This window comes from Elgaria multicarinata, chromosome 14 (genome assembly GCF_023053635.1).
Source record: "Elgaria multicarinata webbii isolate HBS135686 ecotype San Diego chromosome 14, rElgMul1.1.pri, whole genome shotgun sequence".
NCBI lineage: Eukaryota > Metazoa > Chordata > Lepidosauria > Squamata > Anguidae > Elgaria > Elgaria multicarinata.
In genome coordinates, this window is record NC_086184.1 from 1,666,094 (window position 1) to 1,683,308 (window position 17,215).

Genomic DNA, 17,215 nt, shown 5'->3' on the forward strand with positions numbered 1-17,215 from the left:
GATGCAGCAGGATGAGGCGGAGGAATAGGCTGCGACACTTTATACCACAAGTGGGAAATATGACTTCTGAATGCTTCCTTACGTAAAAACTCACAACAAATTGGAGATGAAGGCATCAGGGACAAAGCTCCTAGCCCGGCCCTTTGTGCTGGCTTTCTGTTTGCAGAGATTTTTATTTATTTTTTTATGAAAGGGAGATTTTAAGAACGTGAGCATCAACTCAGGTTGAAGTGGTGAAGTCCATTCTGCCATCTCATTTTGCTGCATGTGCAGACTGGAGCAAAAATTCCTCAGTGCAGTTCTACAATGATTTTAAAAGGTTTTCAAAGTGTTCTAATAAGATAATGGATGCATGCATTAGCATATAAATACATATGTGGCTCTTAAAAAAAAATTAGGAAAGGTACCCCTCCCCACTCACACGTCTCATTTACTAATTTTTTAAAAGACAACAACCCAACGAGCAGTGTTTCCCCTCTCCAGGACTAGAACTAATGTATTTTAACTGCATCCCCCTGCGCCCCCCCCAACATACACAGCAGCGTGAGTAACACCCCCCCACCCACTCCTTCATTACATTGGCATGGTTACCCAGCTACTTAAGCCATTGTGGTAGTCAGAGAGAAAATAATCATTCCAAAAGATGCTATGTCAGTGCAAAAACTAACCAGTTAAGAACGTTCTCTATGTGAAGACTCTTAAAAGCTTGACCTAGATCAATACAGCATTCCCCAATAGAAGAGTTAAATATTAGCTCCTAAACCATTTTAATATTTGGACTATATTAAAGTACATACATTCAAAATCACTCAGCAAAGCTACAAAGAAACACAACAGCTTTGTTTCAGGGCAAAGACGACCATGTTGCACATCAGACTCAATCGGTTTAGGTAGAGATAATACAGGTCTGTTTTTTAATGATGCAAAAACATCTGAACCAAAATTGATGGCCAACAGTTCCACAACCCACTGAAGGAGAGAAGACGAAAACTCTTCATCACGTATGACTAGAAGCGCAGTGCAGATGAAGTGTCACAAAATCACCATGCCCACTGAAGTCGCTAGCACTATGTCCATACTGCACATCAATAAAAGTACAGATCCTTTCTTCCCCTTTTTGGCAATTCCTAGCAGGGAGCTTCATAGCAAACAAGATGTTGGTACTTACCCTCATCTTCCTCTGGGGACTTCCCTTTGGACCCTTCGCCACTGCTGCCATTGCGCCGAGAGCCAGAGGTAGAAAAATAGTAAGTGCCACCTATAAATAAACAAAGTCAAGGCTGCATCTCTCTCATGTGCTGCCCAGGGTGGAGCCGAGAGTTCAGAGCATCTCACCTCTCAAGGTTTCTAGTTTGTTTGTTTATTTATTTATTACATTTATATACCGCCCCATAGCTGAAGCTCTCTGGGCGGTTGTCATGGTTTCAAAATTCTGTTAAGCAACTTGTGAGCAATGTTTACTGAACTCTTACACGTCAGGGTGGGGAGGTAACTGGTATTCTCCATTAGCTCTGCTGGGAGACCATCGGGCTCCTCCCTCCCTTGGCTGTCACCCGGAAGTAGCTATTTCTTCTGGCTGAGAGAGATGGGAAGCAGGGCCACCCCATCGGCTCTGCTCACAGGCCAGCTGCACTGCGCTCCTCCTCTCCCTCACCTGCCTCCGTTCCAGCTGGTCATTCTATGAACGACTGTGCAACTGTAAGAATGTGTGCCCTAATTCCCACCCTCTTCCCTCTCAATCTCTTTTTCCTTGTGTGTCCTGTGTTTTAGACTGTAAACTTGCAGGCAGCTAACACTGATTTTATTTATTTATTTATTACATTTACATACCGCCCCATAGCTGAAGCTCTCTGGGCGGTTTACAAAAGTTAAAAACAGTAGACATTGAAAAAGTATACTAGGGTGGCCATATGGAAAGGAGGACAGGGCTCCTGTATCTTTAACAGTTGTATTGAAAAGGGAATTTCAGCAGGTTTCATTTGAATGCATGCAGCACCTGGTGAAATTCCCTCTTCATCACAACAGTTAAAGCTGCAGGTGCCCTGCCCTCTTTTAAATCTGGTCACTCTAGTATAGCTCCTGCAGCTTTAACTGTGGTGATGAAGAGGGAATTTCCCCAGGTTCCCCATATATACAAATGACACCTGCTGAAATTCCCTTTTCTATACATCTGTTAAAGATGCAGGAGCCCTGTCCTCCTTTTCATAGGGTCACCCAAAGTATACAAAATTTAAAAACCACCAGAAACATAAAAACAACAGTATAAAAACAACAGTATCCATTTAAAAACAACAGTACTGGGGTCCGTTAGAAAACAAACTTAGCGCTGTTAAATGCCTGGGAGAAGAGAAAAGTCTTGACCTGGTGCCTGAAAGATAACAATGTTGGCACCAGGCGAGCCTCATCAGGGAGATCATTCCACAGTCGGGGGGCCACCACCGAGAAGGCCCTCTCCCTTGTTGCCATCCTCCGAGCTTCCCTTGGAGTAGACACTCGGAGAAGGACCTTAGATGTTGAGCGCAGTTTACAGGTAGGTTCATGTCGGGAGAGGCATTCCATCAGGTATTGCGGTCCCAAGCCATGTAGGGCTTTATAAGTTAAAACCAGCACCTTGAATTGGGCTCGGAGATGTATAGTATAAAGTCTAATATATGCTGAATATATATATTCAGTTGAAGAATGGGGTAAAACCGTTTAAAACAATAAATAATCAAGGCTTCCATGGACTAAGAGATCGCTTTCTTTGTGACATGCCACTAGGTAGAAAAAGGAGGAGAGGAAAAGAGAAAGTAGCTACAGGATCAGAGAAAATAACTGCCTACCAAAATGTCAACCAGGAGAGGCTGCCGGGGGGGGGGGGGGGGGGAGAGACCCTAGCGTGAGACATGGCCCTTCCTTCTGCAGGGGAGGGGGTGCTGTCTATACTGAGTGGGACCTAAGACAACCATCCCTTGGCTTCCTCATGTGGTCTCCATGTGAAATCCTCAGACTTTGGGGGTGGGGGAATGATTCGTTTGCTCAATGTGCTCTGAGTTCAGAACTTGCATGCCAATGGCATGAGTCTCAGACTGTGTTTGCACACTCCACTTTGAGCAATGCAGGAAGTGATACACTTAAGATTTCAAGAAGATTGTGGGGAGATAGAAAAGAACAATGACCCATATTCTGGCCACTACTGTGGCAGGAATGAGCTCTGGGAAAGTCACCATTTGTTGTCAAGGCCAGGAGAAGGCTTTCCTTACTCACCCAGAAGTTTCCAGAGTTGGAAGGGGAGAGAGTTTCTTTTCACTACAGACTGAGCAAGTCCTCCAGATTTGGGAGAAAGCAGTTGTGACAGCAGGCTCTGAGGAGGAGACAACAGAAGAGTTTAGCTCAGGGAATGATGCAAAGAGAGACCTTGGAGAACACACAGCACCTTTAAGCTATTAATGACCAGAAAATTAGAAATGAGATCCAGTTCTCTACCATGTTTTTATATGAAAAGTGGCCAAAGGTTATGTAGATGCCCAATAGCAATAATGCCCCATTTCTGGTGACATCTCTTATGGCTTTCTAACAAAACACAATTCAAGCAAAAGATTTCCAACAGGGCACTTGCTCCAATACAAAATTTACTATCCATAAGGCCAACAATAGCCAATTTATCCTGGATTCTGGAAGCACATTCATAGTGCCGCTGTGAGGAAAATGCTAAAGCAAGTGTGGATTCTATCTACTCTTAAGTCAAGCCAAGTATATCTATGGAACACACCCACTTTACTACTTTCTCTCCCACCATTTTTACAAGTTTTACTATAAACACACTTCGGGAGGGTAGGAAGAAGGAAAGGGCAAAATTCAAGGACAGCTCCTGTGTGTGAGCCTAAACCATTACAAAGAGGGTCAGCTCACCCTGCGTTGGAAGTTGTGATTCTAAGAATGCCAAGTTATGACTTAAAAAAACAGAGTCATGCCTAGTATGAGCCAGTTGGACTGGGAGTCAGGAGATCCGGGTTCTAGTCCCCACTCGGCCATGGAAGGTCACTGGATGACTTTGGGCCAGTCACAGACTCTCAGCCTAGCCTACCTCACAGGGTTGTTGTTATTGGGAGGATAAAACGTATTTATTTTATTTATTTATTTATTACATTTTTATACCGCCCAATAGCCGAAGCTCTCTGGGCGGTTCACAAAAATTAAAACCATAATAAAACAACCAACAGGTTAAAAGCACAAATACAAAATACAGTATAAAAAACACAACCAGGATAAAACCACGCAGCAAAATTGATATAAGATTAAAATACTGAGTGAATAAAAAGGTCTTCAGCTGGCGACAAAAGGAGTACAGTGCAGGCGCCAGGCGGACCTCTCTGGGGAGCTCGTTCCACAGCCCGGGTGCCACAGCAGACAAGGCCCTCCTCCAAGTAGCCACCTGCCTCACTTGCTTTGGCAGGGGCTCACGGAGAAGGGCCCCTGCAGATGATCTTAAGGTCCGGGCAGGTACATATGGGAGGAGGCATTCCTTCAAATAACCTGGCCCCAAACCGTTTAGGTTATGGAGAGGAGGCGGATTATGTACGCCGCCTTGGGTTCCTTGGAGGAAAAAAGGCAGGATATAAATATAAATAAATAAAATAATATGGAATTTGTCTTTTTCACACGCTTGTGTCGACATTTTCATCGAGCTGTCCACCACAACCCCAAGATCTCTTTCTTGGTCAGTCACCGCTAGCTCAACTCCCATCAGCTTATACTTGGGAGATAGGATTTTTTGCACTTTACACTTGCTTACACTGAACCACACTTGGCTTTTTGATGCCCATTCTCCTAATGTCGAGAAGTCCTTTCGGGGTACTTCACAATCCTTTTTTTATTGTTGTTTTAACCACACTAAATAATTTGGTGTCAGCAGAAAACTTGGCGACTTCACGGCTCATTTCTAATTCCAGATTATTTACGGATAAACTGAAAAGCGTTGGTCCCAATACAGATCCCTTCGATCTCTGGCCAAGGTAGCTTTTAAAACTTGATTTTGTTCTGACTTTTATACTGTTAGTTTTACTCTACCCTGTGCCTGTTTGGTGCATTCTCTTCCCCTCCTTATTGTTTTATTATGATTCTATTAGAATGTAAGCCTATGCGGCAGGGTCTTGCTATTTTATTGTTTTACTCTGTACAGCACCATGTACATTGATGGCGCTATATAAATAATAATAATAATAATAGCCCAAGGTCACCCAGTGAGTTTCTAAAAACTTTTCTTTTTCCTAAAGCTTTTAAAACTTGATTTTGTTCTGACTTTTATACTGTTTTACTCTACCCTGTGCCTGTTTGGTGCATTCTCTTCCCCTCCTTATTGTTTTATTATGATTCTATCAGAATGTAAGCCTATGCGGCAGGGTCTTGCTATTTTATTGTTTTACTCTGTACAGCACCATGTACACTGATGGTGCTAGATAAATAATAATAATAATAATAGCCCAAGGTCACCCAGTGAGTTTCTAAAAACTTTTCTTTTTCCTAAAGCTTTTAAAACTTGATTTTGTTCTGACTTTTATACTGTTTTACTCTACCCTGTGCCTGTTTGGTGCATTCTCTTCCCCTCCTTATTGTTTTATTATGATTCTATCAGAATGTAAGCCTATGCGGCAGGGTCTTGCTATTTTATTGTTTTACTCTGTACAGCACCATGTACATTGATGGTGCTATATAAATAAATAAATAAATAAATAATAATAATAATAATAATAATAAGTGGGGGATCTGAACCAAAGTCTCCCAAGTCCTAATCTCCCCACTTGAAGCACCCTCTTTCTTTCTCTCTCTCTCTCTCTGGAGACAGACAGGGGTTGTAGCACCCTCCAGATGCGTCCAACTATAACTCCCATTACTCCAACCACTGGGCATCGCTGGCTGGGGGATAATGGGTGTTGTAGTACAAAATAAATCTGCAGGACACCAGCTTCGGGAAGGCTGCTTGTTTGAGGGTGAGGGTTTTAATGGAATTGTTTTAATGTGGGTGGAGGGTTTTAATGGAATTGTTTTATATGTTGTTGTAAAGCGCCTCGATGCCAGAAACGGTGAGGCGGCGCTATAAAAATGCTTTAAATAAATAAAATAAGTAAATAAGTCCGTTGAAACGAGTGGGGCTTAGTTCCGAGTAGACGTGGAGGCACTGCCGTTCGTGAAGCTTCAGAAGGCACGATGTAAACGGATGGCAATAATTAGGAGGAGGAGGAGGAGGAGGAGGAGGATAATAATAATAATAATAATAATAATAATAATAATAATAATAATAATAATAATAATAATACATAGATAGATAATATTGCAGCTGCTGTTGCTCTCCTCTGCCCTTCCCAGGAGAGGAGCTGGAGGATTGGGGGCGCTTTGGGGGGCGCCGTCCCCCTCGCTCCCTCCCTTACTCCCTCCCGGCGGTTTCTGAAGGGCCACGATCCCCCATTCCCTTACCTCCAGGCCTTCGCCGCCGCCGCCGCCCTCCTTGGGAGTCCTGGGCCAGCCGCTGCGCAGAGCCCGGCGGCCGGCCGCAGAGAAAGCCCTGGGCCGCAATGCGCAGCGGCTCCCCCGGAGGAGCCACAGCAGCGAGGCCGCCCCGGTCATACTCCCAGATCCTGGGTTATTCAGCCCCTCGGGGCGGAGGGCCGAATCCAGGCCCAGGCCGAGCGAGAAAGCGCTGAGGAAAAGGCTGCGGCGGAGGCGGCCCCCGCCATCTTGAAGCCTGGCAGCCGCTCGCCGAGCCCGCTCTCAAGATGGCGGCGCCGTGGCCTCTGGCCCGCTGCCTCCCTTTCCCTCGCGCCCCTGAGGGAAGCTCGCTCGGCGGCCCTGGCGGGCAGGAAAGTGGGCCTCGCTGCAGCCCGGAGCTCGGAAAGCAGCCTCCTTCCCTCACGGATACTTTTGGAAGCTTTTATTTCTTCTCTTTTTAGACCCGGTCAGAGGAGAGTATTTAGGTTACCTAGGGTGACCCTATGAAAAGGAGGACAGGGCTCCTGTATCTTTAACAGTAATGTAGAAAAGGGAATTTCAGCAGGTGTCAATTGAAGAGGGTGAAACCCCCTCTTCATCACAACAGTTAAAGCTACACTAGCTATAGTAGAGTGGCCAGATGCAAAAGAGGGCAGGGCTCCTGCAGCTTTAACTGCTGTGATGAAGAGGGAATTTCACCCTCTTCAATTGATACCTGCTGAAGTTCTCTTTTCTACGTTACTGTTAAAGATACAGTCCTCCTTTTCATAGGGTCACCCTAAGGTTATCACCGTTGCGTAAAGCACTACAGCACCATTTAAAAAAACATAACTGTTTATTTCCAGTTCTGGGGGTGAGGTGGGATAAGATAAAACCCGAAGGGGCACGATCGGACTTTATCCCTGCAAACCATTTGGCTGAGTGTTCCTACTGCGTCTTGCATTGCCATCCTGTGCATGAATACTGAGAAGTCTCATGGACCCCAATGGGATTTACTCCCTGGTCATGGTTGCGGCCTACATCATCATCATCATCATCAATAAAAAAATTATTTATTTATTTATTTGTTACCCGCCTCTCCCTCTGGATCGAGGCGGGGTACAACACAAATTCAAACACCATAGTCTAATGTCTTTTTTAGGCCACCTCAGAAATCACCCCACAAAAAAATGTGCAAGCTTTTGAGATCTCCTGTCTCTTTATCAGGCAAGACAATTACAAAAAGCAAACCTTGCGGAAGGGAGGATCTCTCTCACACACTCTGATAAGTTGCAGCAGCCACACATCCACTTACTTTCCGCTGAATAGGTGTGGAGTCATTTCAGCTACATTTGAGAGAGAAAGAAGTTTTAGTTGCTCATCTGTGGAATGGGGCCGGCAGCGTTTCCTCCAGTGACTTGAACTTGACACTGATGAAATATACACAAACCCATTAAGATGCTATACTTGGCTTTAAATGGATCTGCCTACCCACTGTAGGTAGGTTTTCGTATCACTGCTGTGTAAAAAAAAAAATCCTGCTATGTACATTGCAGAGAGCTAATGCAAGGTCAGGAACTGTTCCATGAGCCTGTAACTACTTTGTAGTTGTACTAAACTGCAAGCTTGCTTTCTGGAGGATTTGTGGATTCGAGAAAGATCTCAAAACCCTAACAGAGGGGCTTTATTTTCCTTAATGCAACAAGCTATTTTTAAAAATATATATATTATAGTATTTATACTCTGCTCTTCAGCTGGTTCACAGGCTTTCAATATGAAAAGACACAATAGAGAAGAAAAAAAGGAAATGGAAGGGGAAAGGAAAACAAGAAAATGCAGGTGGAAATCCTTGATGTTACATGGTCATTATAGTTCAAAAACAGGCCTCAGCAGTCCTCCAAGAAAGTAGCCTGGTGCTGCAACCTTCTTCAAAATGGCTGAAATGCAGTTGGAAATGGTTGGTCTTATGGGGTGGGGTCTCAGCCTTCTGGAGCCTAGTTGAATCTGCAGGCTTTGCCTTACTCCCACCACTATGGGGAAGGCTCAGGACCCCCAGATGGTACCACCATGCCTAGAGCAGATGGTGCTTCTCTTCTTTGTGAAGAGGGGAGGGCCCAGACCAGTTGATAAAAGCACCAGCAAGTACAATTGCTTCTGCACCACATGAACTTTTCTTTAAATATGCATCATACTAGCATTATTATTATTATTATTATTATTATTATTGGCATTCCTATACAGTTTTATGTCTGCAGTGTTGGAAGATTCTTTATCGTGTAATAGAATAGAAAGCCTAAAAACAACTGAATGCTTTTATAGAAACTTTGACAACACTAAGAAAGAGAGCACCCATTGTTAAAAGAAAGAAAGAAAGAACAAAAGTGGGTGGATTCATAATCACAGCATACATGTATTAATTCTAGTTCCAAAACTGGGTGTAGTAAGTTTCAAATTTGCATGTGGGACACATCAGGCCTATTAAAAGGGTGTTAGTTTCATTCAGTGACTCCTATTTAAACTGTACACCATACACACACACCCTTCAATCCCTTTAGGGCTCCCCAAACAAACAAGGAAAGGTATTATTTATAAAGGCATTCCTAATAAATAAATAAATAACGTGGGATTCAAGTTGCAAAATAATAATAATAATAGATTAGGTTGAATAAGCAGGAGACACTTAATAGTTGAGCAGTAGAGGGAAAAATTACTGTTGATATGGTTACGGTTAGAAGATTATGGATGTCACCTTCAGGTTAATAGCATACATTTATGTACAAATAATTTTATAGCCACAGAATTCTGCTTGAAGACCAGATCTGCAATGCTCAGAGGCTTTTTCACAATTTCACTGACAGGGATCATTCAGACTGCTCTTCCTTAAACAAATTGTCCCTTTCTCTTGAGGCAACACAGCAACAAACACCAATAGCATTGCAAAAAGGCAATAGAGTTGAAATGCTCTTCCTTCTGCTATGGATGTATCACAGCAACCATCTTTGTGACAGACACACCCAGGATGTTAACTGGTTTCCTCTGGTCTCAGTAAACTTTCTAATCAAGTTGAGAACCTGCTAAATAACCTCTATGTCACATATGAGTGCCTGTCTGTATTTCTGGTTTAACTGACAGTTACATTTGTAGACATAAAATTGAAGAGGCTATGCTTGATTACGATGGTGGACGGACAAAATATGCAACCTAAGAGTGGGTTGTGACTGACTGAAATATGGGACATTAACAGTGATAGCACCAGCAAAAAAAAGGGATGGAGAACCAAAAGGACAAGGTGCATTTCTGTGGGGTGGGGATTGCAGCTTTATTTGATTTTCCAGTTTATGATTAAGTTACAATTTGTATGTGAAAAGTCGCTTTCCTTCAAGTAACCACAAGAGTTCAGCAGGTGTGAGGGGAGTTTTTGTCTAAATGTGTGCTTTGCCCCCACCCCGGAACGATATCTGGACATTAAGGATAAGGTCAGACTAAATAAACAGGTGGTTTATTTTTTAAAAATATATACACTGATTTTCAATATAGGAGCATAGGCAGATATTGGATTTCAGTCAGGAGTGAAGTACTTGAGGTTGAACCTGAGATATTTTGCATGCAAGGCATGTGCTCCACCACAGACATTCCCCAAAGACATTTGGTCCTTTTCCATTCAAGGTGCACTTAATTTGATTAAGCTATACCTTGATTAAACCAACAAAATATTACTAATGTACAATATATGCCAGCAGAATGCTATAAATCTACTGCCCCAGTCAGAATGATACTAGTTTTAATGTACTGGATTTTTTTAATCTGTTACTGATTTTAATTTTTTTAATGTTTTTAATTTTACTGCAAGTGTAATTAATTGTACATGTTTTAATCTTGTAAACCGCCTTGAGTCCCAGTACTGGGGGAAAGGCAGGATATAGATATAATAATAATAATAATAATAATAATATGATGATGATGATGATGATGATGATGATGATGACGATGATGACTAATTCTGGATCCAAGTCAGTGCCTGGTAAGGTCTCTCATAATGCCTTCTACCTTGTTCTGGATGAGCACTCATGATACATTATTAGAGTTGCAGACCTATCTGTTTTAGCTCTGAAATAAAGCTTAATTGCAACAGTTCAGAATTCAGCTGGAGATGTATCACATGGATTACATAATTGCAAGCATTACCATCACTCTCTGAATGTATGAAATGTAACCTTGAAAAAGGTGACTTCATTCAATGCCCTTTCCATGGTAATAAGGTTCCTTTTGGGAACATATCCAATATTCAGACAACACAGATACAGCCTGATTCAGGCAGGCTTTATTGGGATATCCTGCAGCTATGACATCATGGGAGTATATAGGCCAGGAGAAGGCGGTGTTGTGAAAGTGATTTTACTGCTACTGAAGGAAGTTGGTCAAGAGGAGGGCAGGAGCTGTGACAGTTGTACAATAAGAAAATTCACAGGTGAGCTGTGTGGTGTATTGTAAGCTGCACAATATAAAGACTTGTTCTCCTAGGGCACAATCCTACACATGCTTAGATAGGGAAAAAAAAGTCCTACAACTATGCCCTCGTCAGGATGGTTTTTTTTCTGTCTAAACATTCATAGGATTGTGCCCTTAACTCAAGAATTCACTTCCTTCAGATCTTGGTTTGTTAGGCAGATGCACTCTAACAGCTTTCATGTCAGAGATCAATTCTACAACTGTCCCTTAATGAGCCTTTCCCCCTGCCCTCACTGAAAGGTCGAGAAGTTTTAGGATGTGATGAGGCTAGGCAAGGAGGCAGGAGGACAAGAAACATAACCCTTGCTCATAACAACACCTGACTTCAGTGGCACTGCTGCTGCTGCTACGGCAAAGTAAGGGGTTAGGAGACCAGAGACAGCCAATAAGTCAAGTCAAAACAAGCAACTGCCAGTCTGTTGCATCCAAACCAAGCAAGGTACATAATTTTGTGACCCAAGAATAGCAATTGTAATAGGAGGCTATCACTGGATCAATGCCTCCTGCTTAGAAAATATACACCAAGACACTTATCTGTCCACAGGAGAGTGTTTGCCTGTGGCAATAACATATTCTAGTGATACATTTGTGAATTACTCCATTTTGTGCAACTACAGCTATGCTTTGGGAGACTAAAATTTTAAATTTTAATGTGGGTTGACGGTTTTTAATGGAAATTGTTTTATGTGTTATTGTAAAATGCCATGGTGCCAGAAATGGCAAGGTGGCACTATAATTTTAAAAAATAAAATAAAATAAAATTAAAAGATGTACAATTAAAAGTGTGCAGGGGGTAACCCACAGAATTGTATAGCTATCCGAAACTCCTAGCTGGGTCCTTTGTCAACATAAGCTAGTTAGTATATATTTGAATTCAGCACTGCAGAATGTAATACCTAGATATTCATACTCTTTTGAGCCACGTTGAATTTTAAATTTGCAACATCAGGGGAACATATTCTAAATAGTAAGATGTCTTCCATAGGGATTTTGAATGAAAGCCTTTTGCTCCTATAGCATTTAGAGAATATTTCACAGGAGATAATTTAAAATAAACCTGCAATGCTTACTTAGGAGTAAATCCATTGAAATCAGCAGGGTATATTACCAAGTAAATATAGATTGGATTGGACTGCATGTCATCTATTATTGTATAGATGTCAATTAGTCTGCTTCTAAAAAAGACCAGCCCTGTTCTGTTTTCTCTCTGAATTTGTAATGATCTCATATCATTATCAACAGGCATGGTTTTAAACGAAAGCCTGCTCTATGTTAGGCAACAGTTCATTTAGAAGAAAATCCCACATCCAATCACTTCTCCATCATCCTATATCCTAATATCCATCATCAATGCTATCAACCTATATCCCAATATCTACTGTTGAAATCCAACTGATAAAAAACCAATCTCACACAGCAGGTGTTAAATTAACACAGTAAGGGCACAATCCTATACATGGACAGACAGAAGAAAGTCCTACAACTCACAGCATTGCCAGTTGGGGAATGTTGGGAATTGTAGGACTTTTTTCCTGTCTACACATGTATAGGATTGCACTCTAAAGCTAGGAAGATTGTGATATCAGTGGTATTGTGAATGGTGACTATGCTTATAATTGTTTACATTAATATGCCCCACTGTTTACAATTATTATTTGCTATACTCATGTGTATAGGATAACACTTCATACATCTGATTTAACTTATCGGGACCCTTAAATTCTTCTGCAAAACATAAAAGCATGCACTGTCAGAATGATCTTCTTAAATAACAGTCCTTTGCCACCCTCATGGGAGCTTGAAGTTTCGTATTACAAGCTCTCCAACCAGAAAAGGCATTAAAGTTTCTTCAGAAAAATTATTAGTGCCAAAATCTATTTAGGGAGCAAAAGCTTTCATCTATTAATTAATATTTGGCAACAGAAAGAACATGTAACCTGCACCCAACACTGCAGAGATAAATGAACTAACTCTAGGGGGATAATTTATCTTCTTTGCTTTGAGGGTGTGAATTATATAGTACCAAGAAGGGAGAAGCTTAGGGACAAAACGCAGAGCAGAGAACACTACAGAAAACTTAGGCGTGAAGTCCTTATGCATTCTCATTCTTTTTGTACCCCATAGCAGGTTAGCTGCGGAGGTAAAGCCTTCGTCCATCAACCACTGCAGAAGCAATTAATAGGTTTGCCAAAAGAAACCATACTTGTTAGAAATTCTTATCCCTCTATTACGAGTTGAAAACTGTACCCAGAAGAAGCAACTGGTGTGCTATCTCATTCTTCACCCCCCACCCCCATTCAAGCCTGAAATGAAGCCTGGGCAAGCCTAACAATGTTTGGCAACGGCAGGGGCGCGCATGTCGCTTTTTGCTCCCGCTGTAGCAGCAGCCTGGAACAAGATGCTTATAGCTGAGCTTAGTAGTACAAAGCCTCCAATGACTCAGAGGTGTACAAGGAGGCCACTTTCTCTTCCAGTGCATGCTGCAAGCCAAACACATGAAGTGGCCAAGGAAACAGGGCACAGGCAGAGATGGTGAAATCGAAATGCTCAGCAGCAGTGATGTAGCCACCCACTCTGCTGGTCGCAATACACTCAGTGCATGTGGCCCTGCTTCTGAGGCCACCGATGAAAGCACACACACACGGAATCCAGAGATTTAGAGGCTGCAGTCTTAGGTGAGCTTAATTGGGAGCACGGCCCATTAAACACAGTGGGATTTACTTCCAAGTAGACAGTCTGAGATTGGGGTTGTAAGGCATGCACTGGCCTGGTTCAGACAACACGCTAAACCATGCTGCTTAACCACATAAATGGTTAACAGAATGCATTGACCTTAATGCATTCCGTAAACCATTTTGTGGTTAAGGCTAAGCAGCATGGTTTAGCGTGTTGTCTGAATCAGGCCAAGCGATTTGCTTTTTTAGGAGGGGAAAGAAAGGAGGAGGAATCGCGACCTGGATTGTCTTTGGTATTCACAGGCTGAGTTCAGACGATACGCTAATCAACTGGGGTGGGGAGTAATAGGAACAGAATGGGAAACAACCGTGGATTAGCGTGTCGTGTCGTCCGAACTCAGCCCGTGTTTATTTTGATTTTTTGGGGGTTTGGCAAGGGAAGAGCCCTGTGAGTTAGAAGAGTGGAGGAAGGAAAGAAAAGGCTCTACGAGCTTTGCGGGGAAAAGGCACTAGAGCTGACTTCCACCGATTAGGCCCTGAATTGGTTACCCCTGGCAACCACCGTTCAGGGAACTGGGGAGAGAAAGAAAAGCCCTCCGCCACGTGACCGCCATCACACGCCTGTCATCAACTACGCGCTAATCCCGTTGACCAATCCCGCAGTTCGCCCGCCCACTTCGTTTTAGAGCCCCGCCCTCCCGCGCCCGCGCGCTGGTCGAAAGCAGCGTCGTTTCTTCGACCACGTCACGCGCGCTCGCGTCACTGCGATGGCGGCGGCCTCCGCCCCCCCTTCTCCGTCGCCCTTGCGCCAGCCAATGAGGCGCGCCGTACCATCGGGCCAATGGGGGAGCTGGGCTCTGGCGGCGGCGGAGGAGGCAGCGGCCGCGGCGGCCGCGGAGGCTGTGTGAGGGAAGGGAGGAAACGGCGCTGGCTGAGGCGGGCGAGCGGACGCGGACGGCGGGCAGGCAGGCAGGCACCAGGCAGCGAGAGCCGCCGGGAAGGCGGGAAGGCAGGCGGCCGGGCGGGCGGGCCATGGAGCGGGCGGGCCGGAGGAGGCGACGCCGGCACTGCTGAAGGCCCGCCGCGCCTCGCGCTCCGCCCGCCGCCGCCGCCCTCAGGCGGCCCGGCGGCAGGCAGGCGAGTAGGCCTCACGCACTCGGCCTCCGCAGCGGAGATCCGGCGGCGCTGGCGAGGACCGCGCGCGGGTAAGACGCTCGCGGTGGAGGAGGAGGAGGAGGAGGAGGAGGGGAGCGGCGGTCGGTCGGGCTCAAGGCCTACCCGCCGCTGCGAGGAGGGGGAGCGAAGTCCACAGAGGCGCCGCCGCCGCCGCCGCGCAGGGGGGCGGGGGAGGCCGGATGTCGAAAAGGCGTTTGAGAGGGGCGGGGGCGGGGAGGCCACTGGGGGGCAGAGGAAGGGGCTCCGCTGCCCTGCCGGGGGTGGCTGGGCAGGACACGTGTGTGTGTGTGTGTGTGTGTGTGTGTGTGTGTGTCGGGGAAGGGAAGGCTCGCAAGGGTCTCTAGTTACAAGCTGTAGGGGGGGTGGGGGTGGGAGAGTTAAAACACAGCCCACCAGGCGCACACAAAGAAGGGCCGGGTGGAGTGCGGGGGGGGGGGTCGCGTTGAAGGGCGTTGAGATGAGAATCAGGCTCGCCCAGGTGCGGCTTTATTTTCTCCCTCCCTCCTCCTCCTCTGGGTGGGGAGGGGGACTTGGTGTAGCCAAACATCGCTCGGGGGGCTTAACCCGGGGCTTTGGGCTGGCTGGCTGGGGGTGGGGGCGTTGAGGACAAGGCGGCGCCCTTCTCCTTTTGGGGAGCGCGTGTGAGGGAGAGAGGGGGTCATGGGGGACGACCTCGAGGTCGTTGGGCTGCTGGTCAGTTTCCCTGTAACGCTCTTCAGGCATCCGTCTCTCGGGATCGCATCAGGGTCGCCCCACACTTCTAATTGTCTGCTGGGGGGGAGGGGGCTCAAGGGTGCGTGTTCTGATGTGCTTGAGTGGCTGTAGGCATAGAACTGGGAGATCCGTGGTAGGCATGCTGTACAAATTGGGGGATCGCTTGTTTGTGTCGCCCCCCCGCCCCCCTCACCTTGAACAGAAGGTATTGTGGAAGGGGTCATGCAGAAGGAGGTGGGGTGGGGTAGCAGTGTGCAGAAAGGAAGGATACCAATGACAGGTATTAGTTTTATCTCTGTGATTGTGTGTGTGTGAAATGGGATACGGTGGGTAGGAGAGTGGTCATGGGGGGAGGGGAATGACACACAGCTGGAACGTGAAGATGGGATATAGTGCAAAGAGAAGCTTTGTAACTGGAACACAGCTGCTGAAATAGAGGTGTGTGTGTGTGGAGTGGTGAAGCTGCAGAGGCAGATGGCGCAGAATTGATGTGGGAATCGGAATCTGGTGTGATCCACAACAGAAAGATGTGGAAGTTAAGGAACTGATAGCAGGGTAATAAGTGTGTGTGGGTGTGTGTCCACCCAGGAGAAGGGGGTTATGATAATTATTAGAATAGATGCAGTGAGAATTACTTTGCCCTGGTAATTTCTTTTCTACATTTCATCAGCTCTGGGTCAGCATTAGCCCTGTGCATGTGTAGAAAAGAGCTGATCCTCCCCAAGGCGAGCTGAGCTGCATTTATGTTCTTGTTTAATCTCTAAATTACTTAGTCTCTTCCTTGGGCTGCCCCCCCTTTCCTTTCTCTTAAAACAAGAAATAAAAAGCAGCTGTATGTCTCCAAACAGAATTTAAAACCTTCTTCCCCCTCCCATAACCTAGCCTCTTAAGAAAGAGGATTGATTACATGTTTAGAAAGGCAAATCGTTTCTCCCCCCCCCCCCCAAGAAGCCTGGAGGAGCTGAGCCCTCCAATGCCCTCTGCCCTTTTCCCAGAGAAAGCAGCTGTCTTGTGAGGGATGTGTGCGTGTGGACTGAAAATCAGGCTGTTCATTGAGACACAAGGACTGGTGTGTTCAGATCGGCTTCTAGTTGTGGCTGTGTTTTGATATTCAGTTGCAGGAAGGAACTTCTGTCTCCTCTTCCTCCCCTCCTCCGTTTTGTACACAAGATCTCCCTTGTCACCAGGAACCTAGCCTTATAGAAAGTGAGCAGATCAGTCACTGTCTTTTAAAGCCAAATGCATCTCTGGGGATTGTTCTAGAAACTGAATATGGACAGAATAGCCTAGGCAGGCAGGCAGGCAGGCAAAGATGGTAGTAAAGTCAACCAACAGGATTATCACATTGGTGTTTGAAAATTTTGTACTTGTAATTCCTAGAAGTAGTTCAGCTTTGTTGGGAGATGGTGTTTTTGCTTCTTAGTTTTGCCAGCTGACAGTTTGTTGTTAATTTTTCATCATGGCCCCTGTGTTGTCAATTGTTCCATTTCCTCAGACAAGCACCCTCTGAGAAACATCAATAGAGGTGTTGATTTTTGAATGCATTTTAAGTGTTTATAGCCAAAGATATTTTGATTAAAAAGGGGATTGTGGATAATTAAAATGAAATGGCTCCCAGTGTTGCTGTGAAAGGGAATTTGTAAAATAGGTTGCCTTGAGAGGCTTTTGATGGGTAAGTCTGGTTGAAAAATAAGGTT

The 17,215-nt window shown here is 45.0% G+C and overlaps 2 protein-coding genes across 3 annotated transcripts in view; one reads left to right on the top strand and one right to left on the bottom strand.

The window, feature by feature from the left end:
• SPG7 (SPG7 matrix AAA peptidase subunit, paraplegin) overlaps positions 1 to 6,729 on the bottom strand; it is a 35,244-nt gene extending 28,515 nt beyond the window's left edge. The window contains exons 1-3 of the mRNA XM_063141479.1: positions 6,454 to 6,729; positions 3,247 to 3,343; positions 1,169 to 1,258 (exon numbers count right to left, since the gene is read on the bottom strand). Coding sequence (XP_062997549.1) covers positions 1,169 to 1,258; positions 3,247 to 3,343; positions 6,454 to 6,603 — 337 coding nt within the window. The 5' untranslated portion in view covers positions 6,604 to 6,729. The remainder of the gene's footprint in view (positions 1 to 1,168; positions 1,259 to 3,246; positions 3,344 to 6,453) is intronic.
• Positions 6,730 to 14,775: 8,046 nt separating this feature from the next.
• Positions 14,776 to 17,215, top strand: part of ANKRD11 (ankyrin repeat domain containing 11) — a 171,693-nt gene continuing 169,253 nt past the window's right edge. For both annotated transcript variants that reach the window (XM_063141247.1, XM_063141248.1), the window contains exon 1: positions 14,776 to 14,833. The gene's annotated coding sequence lies outside the window, so the exon portion shown is untranslated. The remainder of the gene's footprint in view (positions 14,834 to 17,215) is intronic.